Below are 20,292 nucleotides of genomic sequence, written 5' to 3'. Positions count from 1 at the left end.
TTTGCATGGAGTCACACGTGCACTTATGTCACTTCCTGTATTGATGGGTTTTGCCACCCAGAGTGACCCAGTCTATTGTTTCTATAGAAATGCTGAGGCGGTTCAGTCTCAAACACACTGACAAGATCTGTGTTATACACAAAACAATCCATGATCAGGCAAAGTTTGCTAGTACGTGCTTTATTGACACTTTCATAAAGAACAAAAAAAGTGATTTGTTTCACTATTAAATAAGGTGAGTTTGTTAATCTTTTAAAGTTGTGTTGCGCAGCTTTGCAGCAAGCTTGTTGGTAACCGCTTGATTGGCTGCAGCTGCCAGTTTGACCTGCTGTGCCATCCGTGAAGGCTGGTTCTTTTTAGGATGCAGTTTCTGGCAGGAGTGCAGAGGGGAGAAAATAAAATAAATCATGCATAAGGACAAAAGAGAAAAAAGTCACATTTCCTCTTTAAAACAGGACACTACCTTCAGCTTTTTCTTTGCTGGGTCATGCACCACTCCATGTCGCCACAGGCTTTCCTGATTATCAATGACACCAGTTACAACAGTGCAGTTCACAAACATACACCTGACTGCATCTTGTCATGAAGAGTAGCTTCATTTTTAAATGTGCAGATTTTACATCGGATCTGTATCCTGTCAATGCAATCGCATCCAAGTTTCTAAGGAGTAAATCCCAAACAGTATGGGCTGTATATATCTGAGCACAGAGTCCACTTGCCTTCATGGCAAAGGTCTTCCCACAGCCAGCGTAGGCACAGCTAAATGGCTTCTTGCCCTCATGGTCTCCCAGAACATGACTCTCCAAGTTGAAGCGACGGGTGAACTTTTTGGCACAACCTTTCTTGGGGCACGAAAACATCCGCTTCTCCCCAGAGTGAACATGCAGCTCATGCTGGCGCAAGAACCAAGCGTTGTTAAAAAACTTCCTGCAGTCGCCACATGGCAGCTTGACTGAAAATAAAGAAAGTACAGTTACAAAGTCATCATTCAGCAGCTCATGAAGTGCATGTTTATACCTTTGTGCTCTTTTCTGTGCTTCAGGTATTCTGTCCATGTTTTCCCCAAGAAAAGACATTCTTCTGTCTCACAAGGGTAACCTGTAGCAGTGAGACAGAGGAGTGTTGTAGCTGCACACACACGGCAAAGATTCTTGGTACAAACTAACCTTCATGTACTTTCTCGTGATGCTTCCGCTTCCCACGAGTAGGAAACTCTCTTGTACATCCACTAATAGTACAACTGCATCAAAAGACATTCAGAGGTTTAGATTTGAGTTGAACAGACAACCAAAAACACTCAAGTTACTCACTGAAAGGGCAGAAGCTGCTGCTGGTGTTCATATTTATGAGCGTTCAGTTGGTACCTCTTGTTGAAATCCTTTCCACAGCCACTATGATTACACTGAAGGACAACCATGAGTGGAAAAACAACACAGGCAGGATAAAACCAAGAAAAAAAAGCAGCATTACTGTACCCGATATCGCTTTTCATGGTGCTGGTGGACTCGAGTCATATGGTTCTTCAAGCTGGCATTAGTGACAAAGCCTTCAGAGCATCCGGCAGCCTTACACCTGGAAAGTAGTTCAGAGTGATCAGGAGGAGGTTGATGGGCAACAAGACCACATTCTAACCAGTTTTACTCGGACAACATGGTGGCTCACTTGTGTGGTTTTTCCCCACTGTGAGTGAGCTCATGTCTGGTGAGTTGATAGCGAGTGCAGAAGCTCTTGTCACAGTTCTCACAGGAGAATGGTTTCTAGACATGAAGACATAAATGCAACAACTATTATCTGCCCATATCAACCTTTTACATGCTTTCTGCTCACCTTCTATCAGTGTGAAGACACTTACCAATCCTGTGTGTTTGCAAAGGTGAGCCTCTAGCTTCCATGACTTACTAAACGTAGCTTTACAATCAAAAAAAGAACAAACATAGCTTTTTTGACTTTGCAATCTCTCCCCCATCTTTAATTAGAGATGTCAGGTGTAATGTTGTTGTCACAATCAAAACTAGTAAAAGGGCAGGACACTCAGTGACCCACAAGCACCCACTCACCTGCACCTGATTTATGTTATTGGAATGTACCAATTAGGGAAGAACGGGGGGAGATCCTGCTTTGTAGGAATTACAACATGCACGAGTTAGGCTGCCTCGTTTTAACAGTGAGCCAATGATACTAAAATATCGTAAATGTTCTTTTCTCTATATTGATTGATACAGGCTTTAAATATGTCACCCAGGCTCCTTGGTGTGTGTGTCAATACCTGCTGATCAGTGGCCCAGACAGAGAAAGAGGCGACTGTCTGTCTCCATTTATCACACACACACACAGGATTTACTCCTCTAATCTGAATCTTATCAACGCTCCAATACTTTTCTCTGATAGTTGTGATTTATTGACAGACATTACTCCTTTGTAACTGAAACTAAATTAACCTTATTTGGCATTAAAGCCAAAGTATATACGGTACCTTTAAAAGGAGAAAATTTGTACTCTGGTTAAAAAAAAAAAACAATATAGGGCCTTTCTGCTACAGCCTTGTATGATCTGGCATGACGTACTAACGGCTAATGTTAGCAAACTTCAGGTAAACATTGCTTACCAGTATTTCATTAGATTAGTCACTGTGACGTTTGTATTTTAATGTGCTTGGACGACTTCAAATTATATTTATATAGTTCAGTTAAACCACCACAACTTGTAGATTTGAGAGTGCAGATTCGGAAAGTAATGGGCCTAATCGATTGGTAAGCAAGAATGTAACCTAGGCTATTTAAATTTTAATCAATATTTATCTTAGCAAACATAAGCCGCATACCATAAACATTTTATTGCCTTGTCTTGTACTGATGTATTTTCAATCCGAGCAGAAAATGAAACACCAAACAGTACTTTATAAACACTGTACTGAACTGTAAAGTTGTGTCCAAAACCTATTAGCTAACATTAGCTATGGTCAGGCCAGAGAGCAGAGGATCAGTTTGATTTGTTTGAAATGTGAATTTATTGCTATCCCACCATCTGGTTAACCTGAGCTCCAGTGTCTTGCCCTGAGAGGCCAGAGGTTGAACCAGCAACCCAGTGATTAATAAACAACCTGCTCTCCCGCCTGAGTTATCCCCAATATAATGAGAAATGTCAGAGTCACTGACAATCCAATAACATTATCTGCTTGTCTAAACATTACAGATCATGCTCTCATGTGAAACCTTTGACTGACTCTTGTGAATAAGGCCTATTGAGAGCCTGTTGGGCGTTACCTCAGCGCCCTCCCACGCTCCAGGTGAGCATGCCTGGGTCACTTGACACTGTTATCAACCTCCTCCTCCTCTTCTCATCCGGCCCCACCACCACCACCACCTCTGCCTGTGCAGTTAGGGACGGGATCAATACAGCTGGCCCAATATCCACATCTATGTCCATGCCTACACCTGTCTCTGATAACCACACAGACTCTCACCCCACCTATCACACACACACAGATACCACACGCACTCTGTGTGGCCTGCAATGGGATTTTCCTTCGCTTTTGTCAAATCTTCAAACCTAACACAAACACACATACACTGTCACACCTACAACTGCATCACAGTCACAAATATTGTCCACTCACAACCACTTGAAGGACCCTTTCATTCATAATAAGGGGATCAGACTGTAAAGGGTTCATTCACCCATAGAAGGGGTCTGCATTATTCTAATATATTTGGTTGCACAGCTACTGCTACTTAGCAAATACTTAGCTTCACATCTAGCTTGCTGAGCAGGTTTAACAAACAAACCACACAGATCTGCTATTTTACAACATTCGTTATTATACAGTAAATTGTTTTTATCCAATAGGTAATATATATAAGTGTGTAAACCATCTGAGGGCTGCAGCTATTTGATATATTAAAAGCTGCTCTGTGCAGCCCTGCTGATGTATGTATGTTATTTATATATTTCTCCTCCATGTCATGCTATCGGGAAAATGAATAATATAATACATTTATTCATACTTGTTTAGCTCCTGCTTACTTAAATACTTTTTGTTTTGACATGTCATACACCATTTGTGTGTATGCCCAATCCCCCAACCATCACAAATGGCAGATAATACTGAAATTTCATATGTGCTTATAGTTCCTCGCCTGTGTCCATGTGTGATTATCTACTGTTTGTCTGAGTGTGCGTGGTTAATATGTAACGCTGTGGGTCGATACAGCTGCTGCGAGCTGCTGGCTGAGCTGACAGAGTCAATCTGTGTGTGTCAAACGTGTGTGATTAAGAAGCCTATGGTGCTCCACAGCTTTTATCCACCAGCCTCATCCTCCTGCCCCCATCTCAGTGGCTTTCCTGTCTCTCTCTCTCTCTCATTCTATTTACTTTTTGTTTCTTCAATCAGTAACTTCCATGAGTCACTGCCACACATGACACTGGTGTGAACGCACAAACACACACAAAGAAAACACATAGATGTACAAAGGAAAACACAGAAGGGTGAAAGACAGAAATATGAGTTTAATTTTAATTTCATTTAATTTTCTCCATTATTTTAACATAACATTTTAACTTTATACACAAATTTCCCTTATCTAAATAGTCCAAGCAAATTACTAGACCCTACTAATCAATACCAAGGGCTTTGGCTGCCAACCTATATTGATTGATTGCATTTAGTTTTTCCATCTGTCCCTAGTTTTATCTCCCCAGGTTGTTTGACACTTGTCTCTCTGTCCCAATAAGACCTGAATTCACTGACCTCAGCTCTGGGGGGTACAGAGGGACCACCTGTGTACATATACCTGAAAGGGGACCCACCATTGTTCACAAGAAAACTTTCATTTTGGGTATTTTTTCCAAAAAGTACAGACTGTTAAGTTTTCCGAATTTCTTCATCCACACTTATGAAAAACAGAAATGAAAACAAAATTCCCCCAGCACTGACTTTCCACTCGGCTCGGCTCCTCCTCCAAGAGCTGCCGGCCCTATCTCTGTAAACTGGTCCTAATTTGTGTAAATATTGGGTAAAGTACTGGGGTGGGATGAGATAACCTATTTGTCACATAACCAGCCAGCCATTCAGCCTCCACTGATCAAACAGCACACACACACAGGGGCCGCATATACACCCATATGACACATCAAAAGTGAACCATAATAAATGCTGAAAATATTTTTAATTCTAATTTTCTCCTGAACTCTTTTCATCACAACAGAATTAATAATGGCACTCATGTCATATTTCAGCTGGTCAAATACTGATTATGTCTAAAATGAATGTTTTTGCTGGTTTTAATTGATATAATTGGTAACTGACATTTTGACAGATCACACTCTTAATTATTATAGATATATATTTTGTGTGTCTGAAAACTTATTTAACTAAAAATGGCATATTTTACTTAAAAAAGATTGTTATCTTTATGTTTACCTAACTCCACCATACCCTATATGAGAGAGAGGGAACTATTAAAGTTTGAATTGCTTTTGTAACAAATTCCTTTGTGCCAAAGTGTGCAGAGGAAATGGTCATGTGTTGGATAGGTTGTGGGGTTCATGTGAACAACTGAATCATGGCCTGCTATAACACTACACACAAAACACCGAAGGTCACAGATGGCACAATCGTATCACAGTTCAATTATTTTGTGATACACGTCTATATGTATTAAACCGGTATTCGTCAATGTTTTCTCTCCCACTGCAAACAACCTATACATGCTGAGTATGAGTCTGAGCTTACATCCTGGTGAACACTGCCATCTACTGCATGCACCGTGAAGACCTCTGCGACAGCAGCTTCAGCTTGAAACTAGCTGCCTTATAATCAGAATACTCGTGTCTTTTATAGCAGAAGTTGAAAATCTCAACAATCACCAACTATAAGCAGTAAAAGCTGCTTTTACATTAATGTATAGAGAACACAGTTGTAGCAGCAAGTCTACTGAACTGGGTACCTCGGGTTGATTAACCCATTATACTTCCAAGACTACCTCTTCCCTCTTCCAGCGTACACACTAGACTTCAGTGCGGTATACCAACTGTACACAACCACACGTTTCATGACTTCCAATACAAGATTTCTACACTCGCAGTCTAGTTTAGCTAAGCGCACTGAAGTTTTAATATTTAAAGTACCCATAACCAATTAACTTAAAAGGCCTGACCTATTTGCACCTGCCCAGTAATCCCATATATTGGCAGCACAATTGTGGTATTATATAGATTGGGCAGGTTTATGTGCACAGATGTGAAATGCTTGTGAACATGTGAACAATCACTCTCAGTTCGCCGGTGAAACATGAATTGCTTTTGATATCATTTAAGCAATCAAAGGAGGAGAATCATCATCGAGTGACAACTCATCATGACACTTACATCCCCTATTCAAATGTAAACAAAAACAACGTGACAAACGGCATGTGTACACATACTTTATTTTGTTTATGAGCAGTTTATGCCATGAACTCATAGGGGATGGGCTCCAGCAGCTGGGGCACGTTTTTCTTGGTGCTGACGAAGTGAGCATCACGGGGAGGAGCAGGCTGAGAAGGCAACAATGAGAGGCAATGATCAGCAACTGAATAATTAAGCGCAAATATATGTAAGGATAATTACATTCATGACACATTTTTACGTTTAAGATCGATAATCGCAGAGTAAATATCAATTGACGGGTCGTCACACAGGCTGTGCACATATTATCTGTTCAAAAGGACAGAGCATCACATCATACCTGACGCTTAAGTTCCACCCAGGTGCCCTTCTGCTTGGCCTCCAGCTTCTTGCGCTCATTCTCTTTAACACGCAGCAGGAAACTGTCCCTGCTCTTTGAGTGCTTCACATGCTCAATGCGCACATTAATCCTCTTGGCCAGGATCCTCCCCCTGTGAGAGCCACAAACAAATTCAAATCGAATGCATAAGAACTTCCCTGGCAGCATCTTAGGCATGCCGTTTTAAATCTGACGTCCTGTGCTGTCTCCTCAATACAACCCCAGTGCAAAACAGGAAGTTAGGCTGGGGTGCTTAAGGATAAACTAGTATCCCCCATGTGAATGACCACCAAGGACAGAAAGGTTCCTGATGGCAAAGTGAAGCTGGGGTTACCATAAATCTCACAACCAAAGAATAAAACAATTTTGGACTTGACAAAGTTAATCCTACAAAACTCAAACCAAACAATGATCTGAAAGTCTCCAAATCCAAATCTCCTAATCCAAAAATCAAGTAAATACAACAGACCAAAGTTTGATGGTGAGCCAGAAACCTAAGGATTAGTGCTTAATGGGATCATTTCAAGTCCTCTGGTTGGTCCCACCTTACACAAGTAACACAAATAAATGCCACCTGGTACTTACTTAACCTGCTTGTTGACAATGATGCCGACAGCATGTTGGGTTACATTGTAGACGCGTCCTGTTTTGCCATGGTAACATTTATGGGGCATACCTTTCTGAATGGTACCTGTGCCCTAAAAGGAAATCAAATGACAATGTTACAACAATAAGACAAAGTAATAAATTCTACAATGCAGCACACAGATGTCAGTCACAATGCATCTAATGACGTATGCTTTGAGGTCTTACCTTGATGTCAACGATGTCACCCTTTTTGTAGATGCGCATGTATGTGGACAGGGGGATTGGGCCTATAAAGTTCACAATACCAATTAACGCCAAGTTGCTGAGGCCTGTACAACGCCAATTAAAATTATTTTAAGCTATAAAAACGCAAATTAGATTGTACTCACCATGCTTGCGGAATGGCCTGCTGAACATGTACCTTGTCCCCCTCCTCTTGCCTCTGGTGTTCGTCATGATGCCTGATTACTGAGAGACAAGACTGAATGTAAGTTTTTTTGGCAGTAAATCAGTCAACATCAGAGTAAATGATGAAACACTTGCCATATTTAGAAATGAAGAAAAAACTGAGTGCACTTTACCAGTTGTTGTTTGAGAGTAGGCTAAGTCATTTACGCCGAAACATGCAAATTAGTGTCAATGTAAAAACAAATCGTGATTTTACCATTAAAGAATCGTCATATATTATCGCCCACCCCTACTGCAGTAGTTTTACGGCAGAAATCACACACTGAAATACAGCTGCACTGAGGCCAATATATACTCAAGACTAAGTTGTCGACTGGTTGACAATAAGTTAACGGCAGCTAGACAGCTGATCAAACTGGTAAATATGACAAACAGAAAATTATCAATATAATCCTCACAAGCGATTTAGAAACAGCTCTAGCAGAACTTAGCTTAGAGGCCTTGTTCTATGGGATGTATTGATAAACACATTAGCAGGAACATATTCTACTACAGACAGTATCTGCAAATACTAACTAGCCTATGAAAACTACGGGAACCCGCAAACATATCGCATTATGCTGCCTGTCGCCAGCCCACCGCAGTATGTCAAAGTAAAAAGCTGTCACTATTAAAAAACGGTCTCTGCCTAGCAGGCCCACATGGAAGAGCCACGCTTCTGGTCGCGCTCATATCAAACGGACCAGATCACTCTATTGAACAGCTTCTCAGCCAATAATAGCACACCAATGTGTAGGGTAATAGTTACGTTGCAAATAGGAACGTTACCGTAGACGAATTAAGAGAAAACAGAGTATAAAATGTAATTTAACACAGAGAACATCTTACCCCCGGTCTCGACAAGATGGCGGGTACGGCGGAAAGAGAGAGCGAAGGCCCCCTAACTCCGCCTTGTAAGATACAATTAGGGTAGTCCATGCCGATGCCTGAACGAAATGAGTGACACTAAATAGAAAAGAAGCGCTGAACGGCACAATGACGAGTTTTACTGTTGTCCTAACGCCTAATAGTTATCAAATTTGTTCCCAAATAAGATACAACCAATTAATTAGGGTTTTCTGATTATGTAGAATGGGAGAGAAGAAATAAATCAGTATTTCCCTTAGTCAAATGAAAATGCGAATTTATTTATTTATTCATCTACTTATTTGCGAGAGTTTCTTGCATCGGAAACTATTTTTATTACTGCGTAAGAAGGCACATCACACTGCAATCACGATACGCATGCGCACAAGTTGAGTCAGGCTATTCTCTTTTGAGTTTTACCGATGACACGGACTGTATTACTTAATTTTGACTGAGTAAATTAGTTTTTTACAGAATAATAAGAATGCTCCAAAATGCGACACTCCTGGTCAAAATAAAAACGACACAGTTCACTGATCGTGAATAAACGAAGACGGAAGCCAGAAGCAGTGAACGCTCTCGTGTTCTTGAGCGATTGGACCTTCCGTCGCGAGCTCAGCAGAATCGCCTGCCTGCCCTCGCGAAGGAAGCCAGCCCAGTCTTGTCAGCGCGCGGCGGTGTGGTGGAAGATGGCGCTAGCCGAATGGAAATCCTAATGACAGTCTCCAAATTTGCCTCTTTTTGTACCATGGTGAGTGCACGGCAGCGTTACACTGGCATTAGTCAGACTATTGGATGACAAGGAAACCGCAGCTGCACGGTTATTGGCCTTTTTAAACCACGGAATCATAAATGAAAGCAGTTAATTCTGGTGTCTGTGCTAACCAAGCAGTTTTCCGTCTATAGCAGAGCAAGCAGCCACCCACTGCATTCTCCGCTTCTGTGTTTTTAAAAACGGCAGTAGATAGACACCAAGGAGTACTGGCTGTATTTTAACCTCTTTCAAGACGACTTATTTGGTTAATATTTATCATGGCTTCTCTGAGCACGGTGACAGTGCACCTGCTGCAGCTTGAATCCATAGCTAACTAGCTAGCGTGAAGGTAACTAAAGCTAAACCAGTGTTTCAGCTCGCCAACAACTGGAACACAGCTGGAAAAAGGATGACTTCAGAGTGAGCGACCATTAATCTGCGTTATGTGCAGGGCATCTCTAAAAAAGGAAGAAGTTGTTGTGTTGGCCTTTGACAAACTCCCAGATTTTTACTAACGCAGGCAATGACGACATTGTATAACATCAGCTGCGCAGTTGTGGAGCGGCTCCAGGTCCACATCCACTCCGCACACTTTGCTGCTGTCTACACATCGCATCGTAGCCTATTAACCCTTACTGATTCTTACTACACAGATGTGCGTTTACATAGCAACTGAGTCATGTGAGAAACTTCAAAAACATCCGCATTTGAATGTTTTTTGTTGACATGTGAGTTTGTCTTCCTGTCTGTTTTGCTTTTAAAAGCTTCTGGGTCAGAGACGGTCCAATTTTACTGACATACATTAGTGGCAATGGTGTAAACCAGAGGCACAGGAGGCCGACTTGTCTAAGTTAAATTGCAGCTGTTGTTTTTTGGTGTAACCCAGCAAAAATGACCTTGAAAATGTCAGCATTTACACACTGACTTGGAGATAGTGTTGATGTGTTTGTCGAACTGTCGTTTCTATGATAGTAACTACACTTACCATTTGTGTTGTTTAAAGAAAAAATAAAACACTTTATGTGTTTTTGCAGGGCGCCAATGCCTCTGCTCTGGAGAAAGAGATTGGATCTGAGCAGTTTCCGGTCAATGAGCACTACTTTGGCCTGGTCAATGTAAGTGAATGATAATAGTGTCGATTCATAGTTTTGTTTACATCTCCACCTGATCTATAATCGCACTGACTCTGTTCTGTACCTTGTTTTTAGTTTGGGAACACCTGCTACTGCAACTCAGTGCTGCAGGCTCTCTACTTCTGCCGGCCATTCCGGGAGAAGATCTTGGCATACCGCAGTCAGCCACGGCGAAAGGAGAACCTTCTCACCTGTCTGGCTGACCTGTTCCACAGTATTGCCAACCAAAAGAGGAAAGTTGGCGTCATACCACCCAAGAAGTTCATTACGCGGCTACGCAAGGAGAATGGTGAGGGGGAGGCTTTGGTCTCGTTATTGACTTCTGTAGATATGCTGACAGCAGAGCATCCCACCTACTGGACCTATAGAATAGCTGAATTGCAAATCTAAACCTAAGACACTCTCTCCTTCCCTTTCTCTCTCTGCCTCTCCGTCTCTCACTTTATTTTGTTCCTCAGAGCTGTTCGACAACTACATGCAGCAGGATGCCCATGAGTTCCTGAACTACCTGCTCAACACCATCGCCGATCTTCTTCAGGAGGAGAGGAAGCAAGAGAAGACCAATGGCCGCCTTGCCAACGGCACATTGGACTCCCAGAACAACAACAGCAATGCCACACCCGCTCCCACCTGGGTCCATGAGATCTTCCAAGGCACTCTAACCAATGAGACTCGCTGCCTCACCTGTGAAACTGTGAGACGCCTTAAATCTGTTTGGATCTCATCTTAACTTTTGGTGTCTAGTTCCTGTTTGGTTTTATTGTGATCGTTTTTACCTCTTCAGATAAGCAGCAAGGATGAGGACTTTCTGGACCTTTCTGTGGATGTAGAACAGAATACCTCCATCACACACTGCCTCAGGTAAAGAAACACAGCAGTGTTGATTGATAGGAAATTAATCTTTATCTATGAAGTAAATTGAAGTTGGTTATAGCATAGAAATGGCTCTTAATTGATAGTTGTAGTTTCTCAAGGGGAGAATTTGCTTCATGTCTTTCTCTTGTTTTTGGAGAATCCCTAAAGATTGTTCTTTCTTAGTGTGAGATCATTTCACACTAGCACTAACATTACAAGTGTTTATCAAAGACCTATGACACAAGAGACAACTGGACGTATTTTTAACTGTTAACTGTTATTTATTGCAAACCCAGTAGTGGAGATGGTGGATAATGCAGCTTAAAGCAAAATGAGCATCTCTCTGAACATCCTGGAACATGGAAAGTTGGCGGTTTAAGCAGTTAATGATTTCCTCTCGTATGTATTGTAAAGAACATTGTTTGGGTGCATTCTGTGTTTTTTTTTTTATACCAAACTACATATAAAAATGTCATTTCAAAAAATGTTTTTCCTGTTTCCTTTCAGAGGTTTCAGTAACACGGAGACACTGTGCAGTGAGTACAAATACTACTGTGAAGAATGTAGAAGCAAGCAGGAGGCACACAAGAGGCCAGTATAAAGTTTCATTAAAATGTATGATTATTAATATATAAACAGCTGTAAGTTCAGATCCAGTAACTAACTTTATATTATTAAAATAGGATGCGTGTAAAGAAGCTACCAATGATCCTGGCCCTGCACCTGAAGCGCTTTAAGTACATGGAGCAGCTGCAGCGCTACACCAAGCTGTCCTATCGTGTTGTCTTCCCCCTGGAGCTCCGCCTCTTTAACACCTCTGGAGACGCCACCAATCCTGAGAGGTTATATGACCTGGTCGCCGTGGTGGTGCATTGTGGGAGGTGTGTAGCCAAACACACAGCCAGAATATACAACATCTTTTAATTACTGCACAACAAGCTGAGACATGCAGAGAAATAATTGTTCTAAATCTATTCAAACACTTGGCACCAGACTGGAGGTAGATCACAATCTAACTCACATCTTACAGGAGAAAGCACAGACCCTGATATGTCATTCCTCAGCTGACCCTTAATTCTTTTTTAACACTGCTTTTGACCCAGTGTGGGTGGGAGTTTGTCTTTTTGTGTTTATTCAAGGCGTTTCCCTGCTTTTATTGCATGCTGAAACAGACCCAGTGCTCTGTGTCTGGTGGCAATAATAAAGCAGAAATGAAATATAAGGTTATATCCAAGACTTATCTTCTTTTGAAAAGAGAAGAAGAGTATACATCAGGCAGATGGGAAATATTACTTTCGTCCCTCTGCCAGACTAAATTCTAAGTATAAAATTAAAATATAACTTGTTAACTTGTCTCACTCAAAGATGAGAATTAAACCAGCTGCATTAATGTGTCATCTTGTTTGGTGGAAAAGTTGTGAGCTTTCAAAACAGCTGTGCTCATGAGGAGATGTGAACATTATAGTGATTAACAAATATGGACAATAGCTAAAATAGTTTAAATATTAGGTTTCTTGGTGAGTCTCATGGATGTTGAGTCAAAGCTGTGAATGTTCTGCCTTTTTCCTCATGCATATGCATAAACATGCATTTCTAATGTATGCACATGGTCCTGAGAAGTGTTCTGTCTTGGTATTCAATTTAAAACCTTTTATTTGTCCCTGAGGGTATTCCATGTGAGTCTGTTGGGGTGATTATCTGTAAGTTAAGGTGACATTGTGGAGCTAATAAAACGTTTTATTTCTCCTCAGTGGTCCAAACAGGGGTCACTATATTGCCATTGTGAAAAGTCATGACTTCTGGTTGCTGTTTGATGACGATATTGTCGAGGTGAGTTTATCAGCGTACACTTCAACACTTACTTTTACTTTTGCAGACTGCACTAACCCTGCTTTATGTCCTGTTCCTTGTCTTGCAGAAAATTGATGCACAGGCCATAGAGGAGTTCTACGGCCTCACTTCTGAAATCTCCAAGAACTCTGAGTCAGGCTACATCCTCTTTTACCAGTCCAGAGACTAAATGTGGACCTTTGTGCTTTGCCACATAAACCAGAAGTAAAGTGGTTTCCTCTTAGTGGGGAGCAGCAGACTTGAGACACACCACAGCAGCCCACACGGTGTCATACCTGCCGCACAGCTGTAATTCATACCTGTGCTTTTGTGCACTCGGCGCTGCAGCTCAGCCGTGGACGTCCCCCCTTTTCGTACCAGCTGACCCTGCTGGCCTCCATGTCCTTCCTGTCCCCACCGCATCCACTGCTGCTGCTGTCTGGACAATGAGACAATAATGAATGAAAACTGTGTCAAGATTGTTTTCTTTTTTAAAAAAAAAAACATTGAATGAGGGTTGTACAGATGTTGGTTGTATGAGTGGCGGTCTAGTTTTTGCTTTGGGTGTGGGTTGAATGGGTATTTAATAATTCATATGATGTAATATTGGCCTGGTATCTTTGCCCCAACACATTGTTATTCTGAGCTGAGAGAGGATAATGTTTTTTATCTTGGATGTAGAGGAAGGTGGACGGAGCTTTGTGCCTCACTCATAGGGCACACCGGGCTGTGTATTTCTACAGTGTACAGAATGGTATTTGTATAAATATTACAAGAAGATAATATTATCATTGGAAATGTTAGACCTTGAGAAGATGTATTAACACTATGGTGCACTTTTGATACTGTTTTGTAGGTGTTGGCGAGCTTAATGTGAGGGTTTGCTTGAAAAGGCCTGTTGTGAAGCGATCATTTTCTGTTTTAAAGAAAAAGAAATAAAGCCAGTAAGATCGAGGCAGGGTGTGCTCTCCATTCCTTCCCACAGGTGTGCACTGATGACTCATACCGAGCTCAGCATCGCCCCTTAGCGGTGTTACCTGGTACTCCTGCTTCCCCCCCACTGCAACAGGAGCTATTTTTAATTCAAAGCAAGGAAAAAAAGAGGAGGGGGGGGGGTGCTTTAGGGGAAAAACGCACACAGGCGACACACTGTTTGGTCAGCTAATTGTGATGATATGTGTACATCAACAGCTCTCGCCCATCAGCCGGGGTGTCTGAGAGGCAGGGCTGCAAGAAATATGAGAGAAGATGGAGGACAGGAGAGGGGGGAGGGCAGGGGAGGTGGTGACACACATTAGGGTTGCTGTTAATAGCACAGACGGGACCAGAATAGCAGGGCGTAGCAGGAGGAGAGCGAGGTTCTGCATCCAGCATCCTTATACCTGAACCTCAAGTCAGGCAGGACGCGCTGACACTCACCACACACAGCAGCTTGAGTGCGTGTGTGGAATATGAAGCTTCATGAACACAGATTCACGTGGAGGAAAAACCTGTTCAGATACCAGGACGCACACCTACACCTGTCTGCGTCCTTGAGACCAGACATTTAGCTCTTTAACGGAGTTCAGGCCCATTTGGGACTCCTCCTTCATTATCGACCCCCCTCCCCTCCCCTCCCCTCCACACACACACACACACACACACACACACACACACACACCTCCTCCTCTTCCTCTCTTCCGCCGCTGCTCTTCTCTCTGCGCCCTGCACAGCCGCAGTCCACGGCGACGCGCCGTTAACGGCAGAGCCGCTCCGCGCTCTTTTCTTCTTCTCCTCTTCTTCTTCTTCTTCTTCCATCGTCCCCCTCCTCTTCCTCCTCGAGCTGCGTCTCTGTCCGCCGGCTCTGCACCATCCTCAACAGTAACATGGAAATACAAAGCTGTCGTTCTTCCATCTAGACGGGAAGTCTCACCTCACAGAGTCAAGGTAGGCTGGGTGGAGGCGGATTATTGAGCATCCTTTGGGGGGGACAGATGCAGCCTGTTTTTACTCCACTGTAGCATCCTTTTGCTGACGTGGAGCAGCAAGGTGCACACTGTAAAGCAGCGCTGTATGGCCGCCGGTTTATAGGCTAGAGAGGTATTTCCACGACGGGTGCGGTGTCTCTGCTGTGGAGAATGGCAGCTGCGTGAATTATGGCCATCCACAGTGGAGGGTTATCGATATGCTGTGATGGCCTGAAATTTGCTGCAAAGCATATTCAGGTTTTTAACAATCTTCTTGTGTTTTTCTTGTGCTCATGTGGTCTAATAGGCCTTTTATCATCGCCTCAACAGTCATCAGGTTTAATTCCCAGAGGATTATTACCTGTTAAACTGTCTGGAGCAGCAGCCTGAATGCACATTATGTCTCTGATTCATTATTTAAAAGGAGATTTTTTTGTGCATCCTTCTTAATGTTTGTGTTCCACAACAGAAACAGCAGTGTGTGCGTGCATAATGTGCCACTCTCAGTCCAACACACTGTTCCTCATGTGCAGTGTAAACCTGATTGTGTTGTGAAATGAGTGTTAGAAACAGGAGAAGTCCAGTGGAATCCTCCTGTTTGTTTGCGTTGCTTCCTCTGCTTGTGAAAGTGTGCATGCCATCAGTGTAATCAGCGTTTGTGTTTGCCAATTTCAGACGGGGGGAACAATGAGTGAAGAGCCAGCGGTCACCCCCAGCTGGCTGACCCCTGACCCGACGGCATGGGCCAGCGGAGGCGGGGGACCGATGGACAACAGCACAGGCCTGGGGACATTTCCATCAGAGGACTCCTTGCAGCCCAGCCAGCTGCCACTGCTGGTCAACCCCTGGGACATTGTGCTGTGCTCATCGGGGACTCTGATAGCCTGTGAGAATGCCCTGGTGGTGCTGGTGATCTGGCAGAACCCAGCGCTCAGAGCCCCCATGTTCCTGCTGATCGGCAGCCTGGCACTGGCTGACCTCCTGGCCGGCCTGGGCCTTGTGCTTCACTTCACCTGTGCCTACTTGCTCCGCTCTGACTCGGCCCAGCTGCTGACTGTGGGCCTGGTGGTGGCGTCCTTTTCCGCCTCCGTCTTCAGCTTACTGGCTATCACTATTGACCGCTACCTGTCCTTGTACTATGCCCTCACATACAACTCGGAGCGGACGGCGGCCTTCACTTACACCATGCTGGTGCTGCTGTGGGGCCTCTCCCTGTGTCTCGGCCTGCTGCCGGTCACAGGGGTCAACTGCCTGGCAGAGGAGGTCACGTGCAGCGTGGTGCGGCCGCTGACAAAGAACAACATCGCCGTGCTGTCCGTCTCCTTCCTGCTGCTTTTCGGCCTCATGCTGCAACTCTATGTCCAAATCTGTAAGATCGTGATGCGCCACGCTCACCAGATCGCCCTCCAGCACCACTTCCTGGCAGCCACACCCCACTACGTCACGACGCGAAAGGGCGTGTCCACACTGGCCATCATCCTGGGTACCTTTGCTGCCTGCTGGATGCCATTCACCGTCTACTCTCTCATCGCTGACTACACCTACCCTCCACTCTACACCTATGCCACGCTGGTGCCTGCCACCTACAACTCCGTCATCAACCCCGTCATCTACGCTTTCAGGAACCAGGAGATCCAGAAGGCATTGTGGTTGGTGTGCTGTGGCTGTGTGCCCGCCAGCGTGGCCCACCGTGCACGGACCCCTAGTGATGTCTGACTGAGCAGACCCAGGTGGGAAGAGAGAGGCGACCTGGGTCAGCTGGGCTCCTCACTGGCTGCTTCCAGCGTCAAAGAGAGCAGCAGCAGGGGAGGTCAGCGGAAGTGTCAGAGGGCTGTGGCTTCAGCTGTGGCTGGAGGCGTCACTGGCAGATGTAGTTTGGGTTTGTTATACACAAGCCACACAGAGAGGTGGATGGGATGCTTTTTTCTTTTTTTTCTTTGTTACACTCACCACAGAGCAAGAGATCTCACTGTCTTCCCCAGCACAGGCCACCAATGCGGATCTGCATCCCGCCCCCCTCCTGTCCGACCCATGCCACGCCCTTCCTCATTCTGCAGAGAGCGCAGAGTGCATCACATGTGTCAGGCGGCAGCTGTATAGAAAATGTGCACACACACACACACACACTTAACAGCGCCACAGCTTTGGTTGGCACGTGCGTGCTTTCCATCGAGTGGGGGAAGGAATTATTAGGTTGCGCGTTAGCGTGCGTGCAACACGCGGCAGGAGGAGGAGGAGGAGGAGGAGGAAGGGACCGTGGCTGAATACGCAGGCATTTCCACAGTAAAGCCCGTCTGGAGCAGCATCCCGGCGCTCTGCTGCTGCACTCTGAACGTGAGTCGAAAGCTAAACAGCCGCGGAGAGCTAAAAATAGCGCCCGGCACTCTCTGATCCGCGCTCTGCGTCCTCAACACGCCGAGAAAGAAGTCAGACCTCTTCTTCTCCTCCTCGCCTCTCCCATTTCCCCCTCTTCTGTTGTTTCCTCTCTAGATGTGTGCGTGAATGCATTTAGTTCACTTCAAGACAAAGACCCAGGAGACCCCACCATTAACCCCCTCCTCCATTTTTTAATCAATATGGAGGCACCAAAAACCGAATATAGGCCCATTGGATTATATAACCAAACCGTATAGCCATCCCTCCTGTTTCACTGACTGAAAGATTGAGTGTGCTTTTGAATGTAGAGGAATTAAATGTGTCACCTATAATGGAATTATATGGGTGGTTTTTAATTTGCTTGCACAGAGCACACAACCTAATTTTCCTTCCTGGGTTCAGTGTGTTTTAGGTCACACAGACCCCACCACAGGCCATGAGCCAGGGTCTCCTGATGTCACCATGACCCTAATAATTTTGTTTATTTACAACGTACCTCACATGAATGCATTACAAGAGCTACAATCATCCCCTGAAGGTCATAAGTGTTGCACCCCTTTTAGTTTTTTGGAAAAATGTGGCATGTTTTTTTGTAGTTCAGAGGCGCTCATCACTCACCAGCTGCTCTGAGTCATGTATGTCTTATGTATCCCTTCAGATCATGTCAGCAATAACTAGCCTACGAATGGTAGTTATTTTATAGATGTGAAGCAATACTCAGACAGCAATAACATCCATGTCTCACCATGACTGAAGTATACAAAAATGGCCACTCCAGGGTGTATGTGTGTCTGTGTGTGTGTGTGTGTGGGGGGGGGGGGGGGGGGGGATGGGCTTGTTGAATGAAGCTTCGTTGATGCATCTTCAAACAGGTGGTGAAGTGACTCTCTCATCACAGTGACAGCACCGCTGCTCACTCCTCCACAACCCAGAATTGGGCTTTGAGATTTGAGACCATTTTGTCATACCAGGATTTTTTATGTTGCCTCTGCCTTCTGTGAGCATAATGAAAAGTCCTGAGTGTTGTAACCTCAGATATCAGTGTGTGATTTGGAACTTTGTTTTTGTGCATCTGGTGTGAGTTGCATGGCCTCTGGGTGTGTGTGCGTGCATGTGTGTGTGATCCAGCAGCACAGCAGGTCATGATCTGTCCCTGTTTTGTCTGTGGCAGGTGGGGGGAGGGATAATACAGGTCTGAGAAATATCCAGTCCGGCTGCTCCCCCCCTCCTTTCCTGACCTTACAGGGTAATGCTGCCAGTCTTCCTGTCAAATCTGAGACAAGTGGCCTCGTCATGTGTTTGTCCAGCTTCTTGGAGGGAGATGGGACTGAGGGAGGTGGGTGTGGGCGCTCCAGCACTTCAAGCCAAAGTGTAAAGGAACTCTGAAGGAAGTTTAATCTTAGTCCTGCTGTGTGTTTTCTGTCTCCTGTATCACAAATAATATACTCTTAATCAATCTGGTTGAGGCAGGTGTCCGTTAAGTGACCTCTGAATGATCTTATGAGCTAAAATGGCTGCTTCCAAATGCAAAGGTAATGCTTCTTCTTCTTTCCTTCCTCTACTTTGAGCCTGATAGGTGTCATGGTGGACCTCCTTGTCCTCATCATTCTGTAGATTAGTAAGGAAAGTTGAAAGAACAGCATTTCCGAGCTTTGGAACGCAGCCTGTGTCTTTGAACTTGTGCACAGTGTCAGATTTAACCCTGTCATTATTTGATGAGCACCAACAGGTCAGACTGGCACATCACAAAATGTCACAAACTCTTGTTTCTTTACCTTTGGAGAAAAGTCTATTTTGTTATATTCATTAAGAAGTTCTATTTTTTTCCACTTTAGTCTGGCCTGAATTCTTTCAGATTCCGATATAACCGCGCTGTAAAAGCCTTTTTCTGAATGTAGTATTTATGGAATTGTTTAACTGAGATCCTCCCTCCTCTTGACTCATTCGTTTCTGTAAATATGGCATGCTGAAGAGGAGAGAATTTATACCACCATGCATGGTGCTACCAAAGCCAGACAAACCAAGAGGATGAGTTGGGTTGCACCACTATTTTTTTTTTCTTTTTTTCGAATGACATTTCTCCAACTTGGCTGTTAACGTGGACACAGTTTTGTTAAGATTTCACATTTCCTCGCTTCAATATGCACCAGTTTTGTAAAGATTAAAGCGATTGAAGGATGTTTCTCTGTGCAGCCAATAGTATTGTTGATATTTCCACTGAGGAGCAGGTGTGTACAAGGGCTCTGAATCCAAGAAAGACAGTGATGTTGGATGTAATACTTAACCTGTTGACACACCTGATAAGCTGTTTTTTTATGTTGCTGGTGATAGGCTGTTAAGAGGAAGAGCAGGAGCTGGAGATATGTTTTCTGATGGTTAACCAATTTAGAGCTAAATATCAAAACACTTAAGGGCCTGTGAATGTGTGTAGTGTGTGTTTGGGGTCTGGAGACGGGGTGTCGCCACAGTAACAGCATCTTGTGTAGACGTATGCGTAGTTTTCAATGTGAAATGCACTTTATTTTTATTTTTTTGGATGAAAATGGCACAACAAATTAAGTATCTGCAAAATGAAACATATAAATGATAATCAACATGCACTAACTCAACTGAGATATTGTTAAAAAAAAAAAAAATTGTGTGAACGTGGTGTCTATTTTTCCAAGGTGTTAGTTGTACTTTTTATTGCTTTGGTTAGTTCACTCTATTGAGAGATCTTGTTAATTTTGTATT

The 20,292-nt window shown here is 43.9% G+C and overlaps 4 protein-coding genes across 4 annotated transcripts; 2 read left to right on the top strand and 2 right to left on the bottom strand.

The window, feature by feature from the left end:
- Window positions 1-164: 164 nt before the first annotated feature.
- gtf3ab (general transcription factor IIIA, b) lies at window positions 165-2,029 on the bottom strand. The gene is made up of 9 exons (XM_028432651.1): window positions 1,853-2,029; window positions 1,663-1,757; window positions 1,476-1,572; window positions 1,311-1,402; window positions 1,167-1,240; window positions 1,018-1,098; window positions 720-952; window positions 464-517; window positions 165-370 (listed from the first exon to the last, which is right to left on the bottom strand). The coding sequence occupies exons 1-9, from the start codon at window positions 1,964-1,966 to the stop codon at window positions 245-247; spliced, it is 966 nt and encodes a 321-aa protein (XP_028288452.1). The 5' UTR covers window positions 1,967-2,029; the 3' UTR covers window positions 165-244.
- Window positions 2,030-6,408: 4,379 nt separating this feature from the next.
- rpl21 (ribosomal protein L21) lies at window positions 6,409-8,761 on the bottom strand. The gene is made up of 6 exons (XM_028433246.1): window positions 8,648-8,761; window positions 7,741-7,819; window positions 7,577-7,638; window positions 7,349-7,461; window positions 6,725-6,875; window positions 6,409-6,533 (listed from the first exon to the last, which is right to left on the bottom strand). The coding sequence occupies exons 2-6, from the start codon at window positions 7,805-7,807 to the stop codon at window positions 6,444-6,446; spliced, it is 483 nt and encodes a 160-aa protein (XP_028289047.1). The 5' UTR covers window positions 7,808-7,819; window positions 8,648-8,761; the 3' UTR covers window positions 6,409-6,443.
- A 302-nt stretch (window positions 8,762-9,063) lies between these two features.
- usp12a (ubiquitin specific peptidase 12a) lies at window positions 9,064-14,191 on the top strand. The gene is made up of 9 exons (XM_028433243.1): window positions 9,064-9,416; window positions 10,454-10,534; window positions 10,628-10,841; window positions 11,011-11,246; window positions 11,337-11,413; window positions 11,915-11,998; window positions 12,091-12,288; window positions 13,159-13,237; window positions 13,326-14,191. The coding sequence occupies exons 1-9, from the start codon at window positions 9,369-9,371 to the stop codon at window positions 13,425-13,427; spliced, it is 1,119 nt and encodes a 372-aa protein (XP_028289044.1). The 5' UTR covers window positions 9,064-9,368; the 3' UTR covers window positions 13,428-14,191.
- A 786-nt stretch (window positions 14,192-14,977) lies between these two features.
- gpr12 (G protein-coupled receptor 12) lies at window positions 14,978-16,899 on the top strand. The gene is made up of 2 exons (XM_028433247.1): window positions 14,978-15,163; window positions 15,859-16,899. The coding sequence occupies exon 2, from the start codon at window positions 15,871-15,873 to the stop codon at window positions 16,897-16,899; it is 1,029 nt and encodes a 342-aa protein (XP_028289048.1). The 5' UTR covers window positions 14,978-15,163; window positions 15,859-15,870.
- Window positions 16,900-20,292: the final 3,393 nt, after the last annotated feature.

This window comes from Parambassis ranga, chromosome 20, assembly GCF_900634625.1.
Source record: "Parambassis ranga chromosome 20, fParRan2.1, whole genome shotgun sequence".
Classification (NCBI taxonomy): Eukaryota; Metazoa; Chordata; class Actinopteri; family Ambassidae; genus Parambassis; species Parambassis ranga.
This window is presented reverse-complemented; position numbering and strand designations above follow the sequence as displayed.

Excerpts from the sequence above, each read along its gene's own strand:
- gtf3ab (XM_028432651.1), bottom strand. The coding sequence starts at position 1,966 with ATGGGGGAGAGATTGCAAAGTCAAAAAAGCTATGTTTGTTCTTTTTTT. Across the intron at positions 1,403-1,475 it reads ACCATGAAAAGCGATATCGG|TGTAATCATAGTGGCTGTGG; the intron begins GTACAGTAATGC and ends GTTGTCCTTCAG. Across the intron at positions 1,241-1,310 it reads CAGCAGCTTCTGCCCTTTCA|TTGTACTATTAGTGGATGTA; the intron begins GTGAGTAACTTG and ends CTTTTGATGCAG.
- rpl21 (XM_028433246.1), bottom strand. The coding sequence starts at position 7,807 with ATGACGAACACCAGAGGCAAGAGGAGGGGGACAAGGTACATGTTCAGC. Across the intron at positions 7,462-7,576 it reads GTGACATCGTTGACATCAAG|GGCACAGGTACCATTCAGAA; the intron begins GTAAGACCTCAA and ends ATTTCCTTTTAG. Across the intron at positions 6,534-6,724 it reads GGGTGGAACTTAAGCGTCAG|CCTGCTCCTCCCCGTGATGC; the intron begins GTATGATGTGAT and ends TTGCCTTCTCAG.
- usp12a (XM_028433243.1), top strand. The coding sequence starts at position 9,369 with ATGGAAATCCTAATGACAGTCTCCAAATTTGCCTCTTTTTGTACCATG. Across the intron at positions 10,535-10,627 it reads ACTACTTTGGCCTGGTCAAT|TTTGGGAACACCTGCTACTG; the intron begins GTAAGTGAATGA and ends CCTTGTTTTTAG. Across the intron at positions 12,289-13,158 it reads GTGGTGGTGCATTGTGGGAG|TGGTCCAAACAGGGGTCACT; the intron begins GTGTGTAGCCAA and ends ATTTCTCCTCAG.
- gpr12 (XM_028433247.1), top strand. The coding sequence starts at position 15,871 with ATGAGTGAAGAGCCAGCGGTCACCCCCAGCTGGCTGACCCCTGACCCG.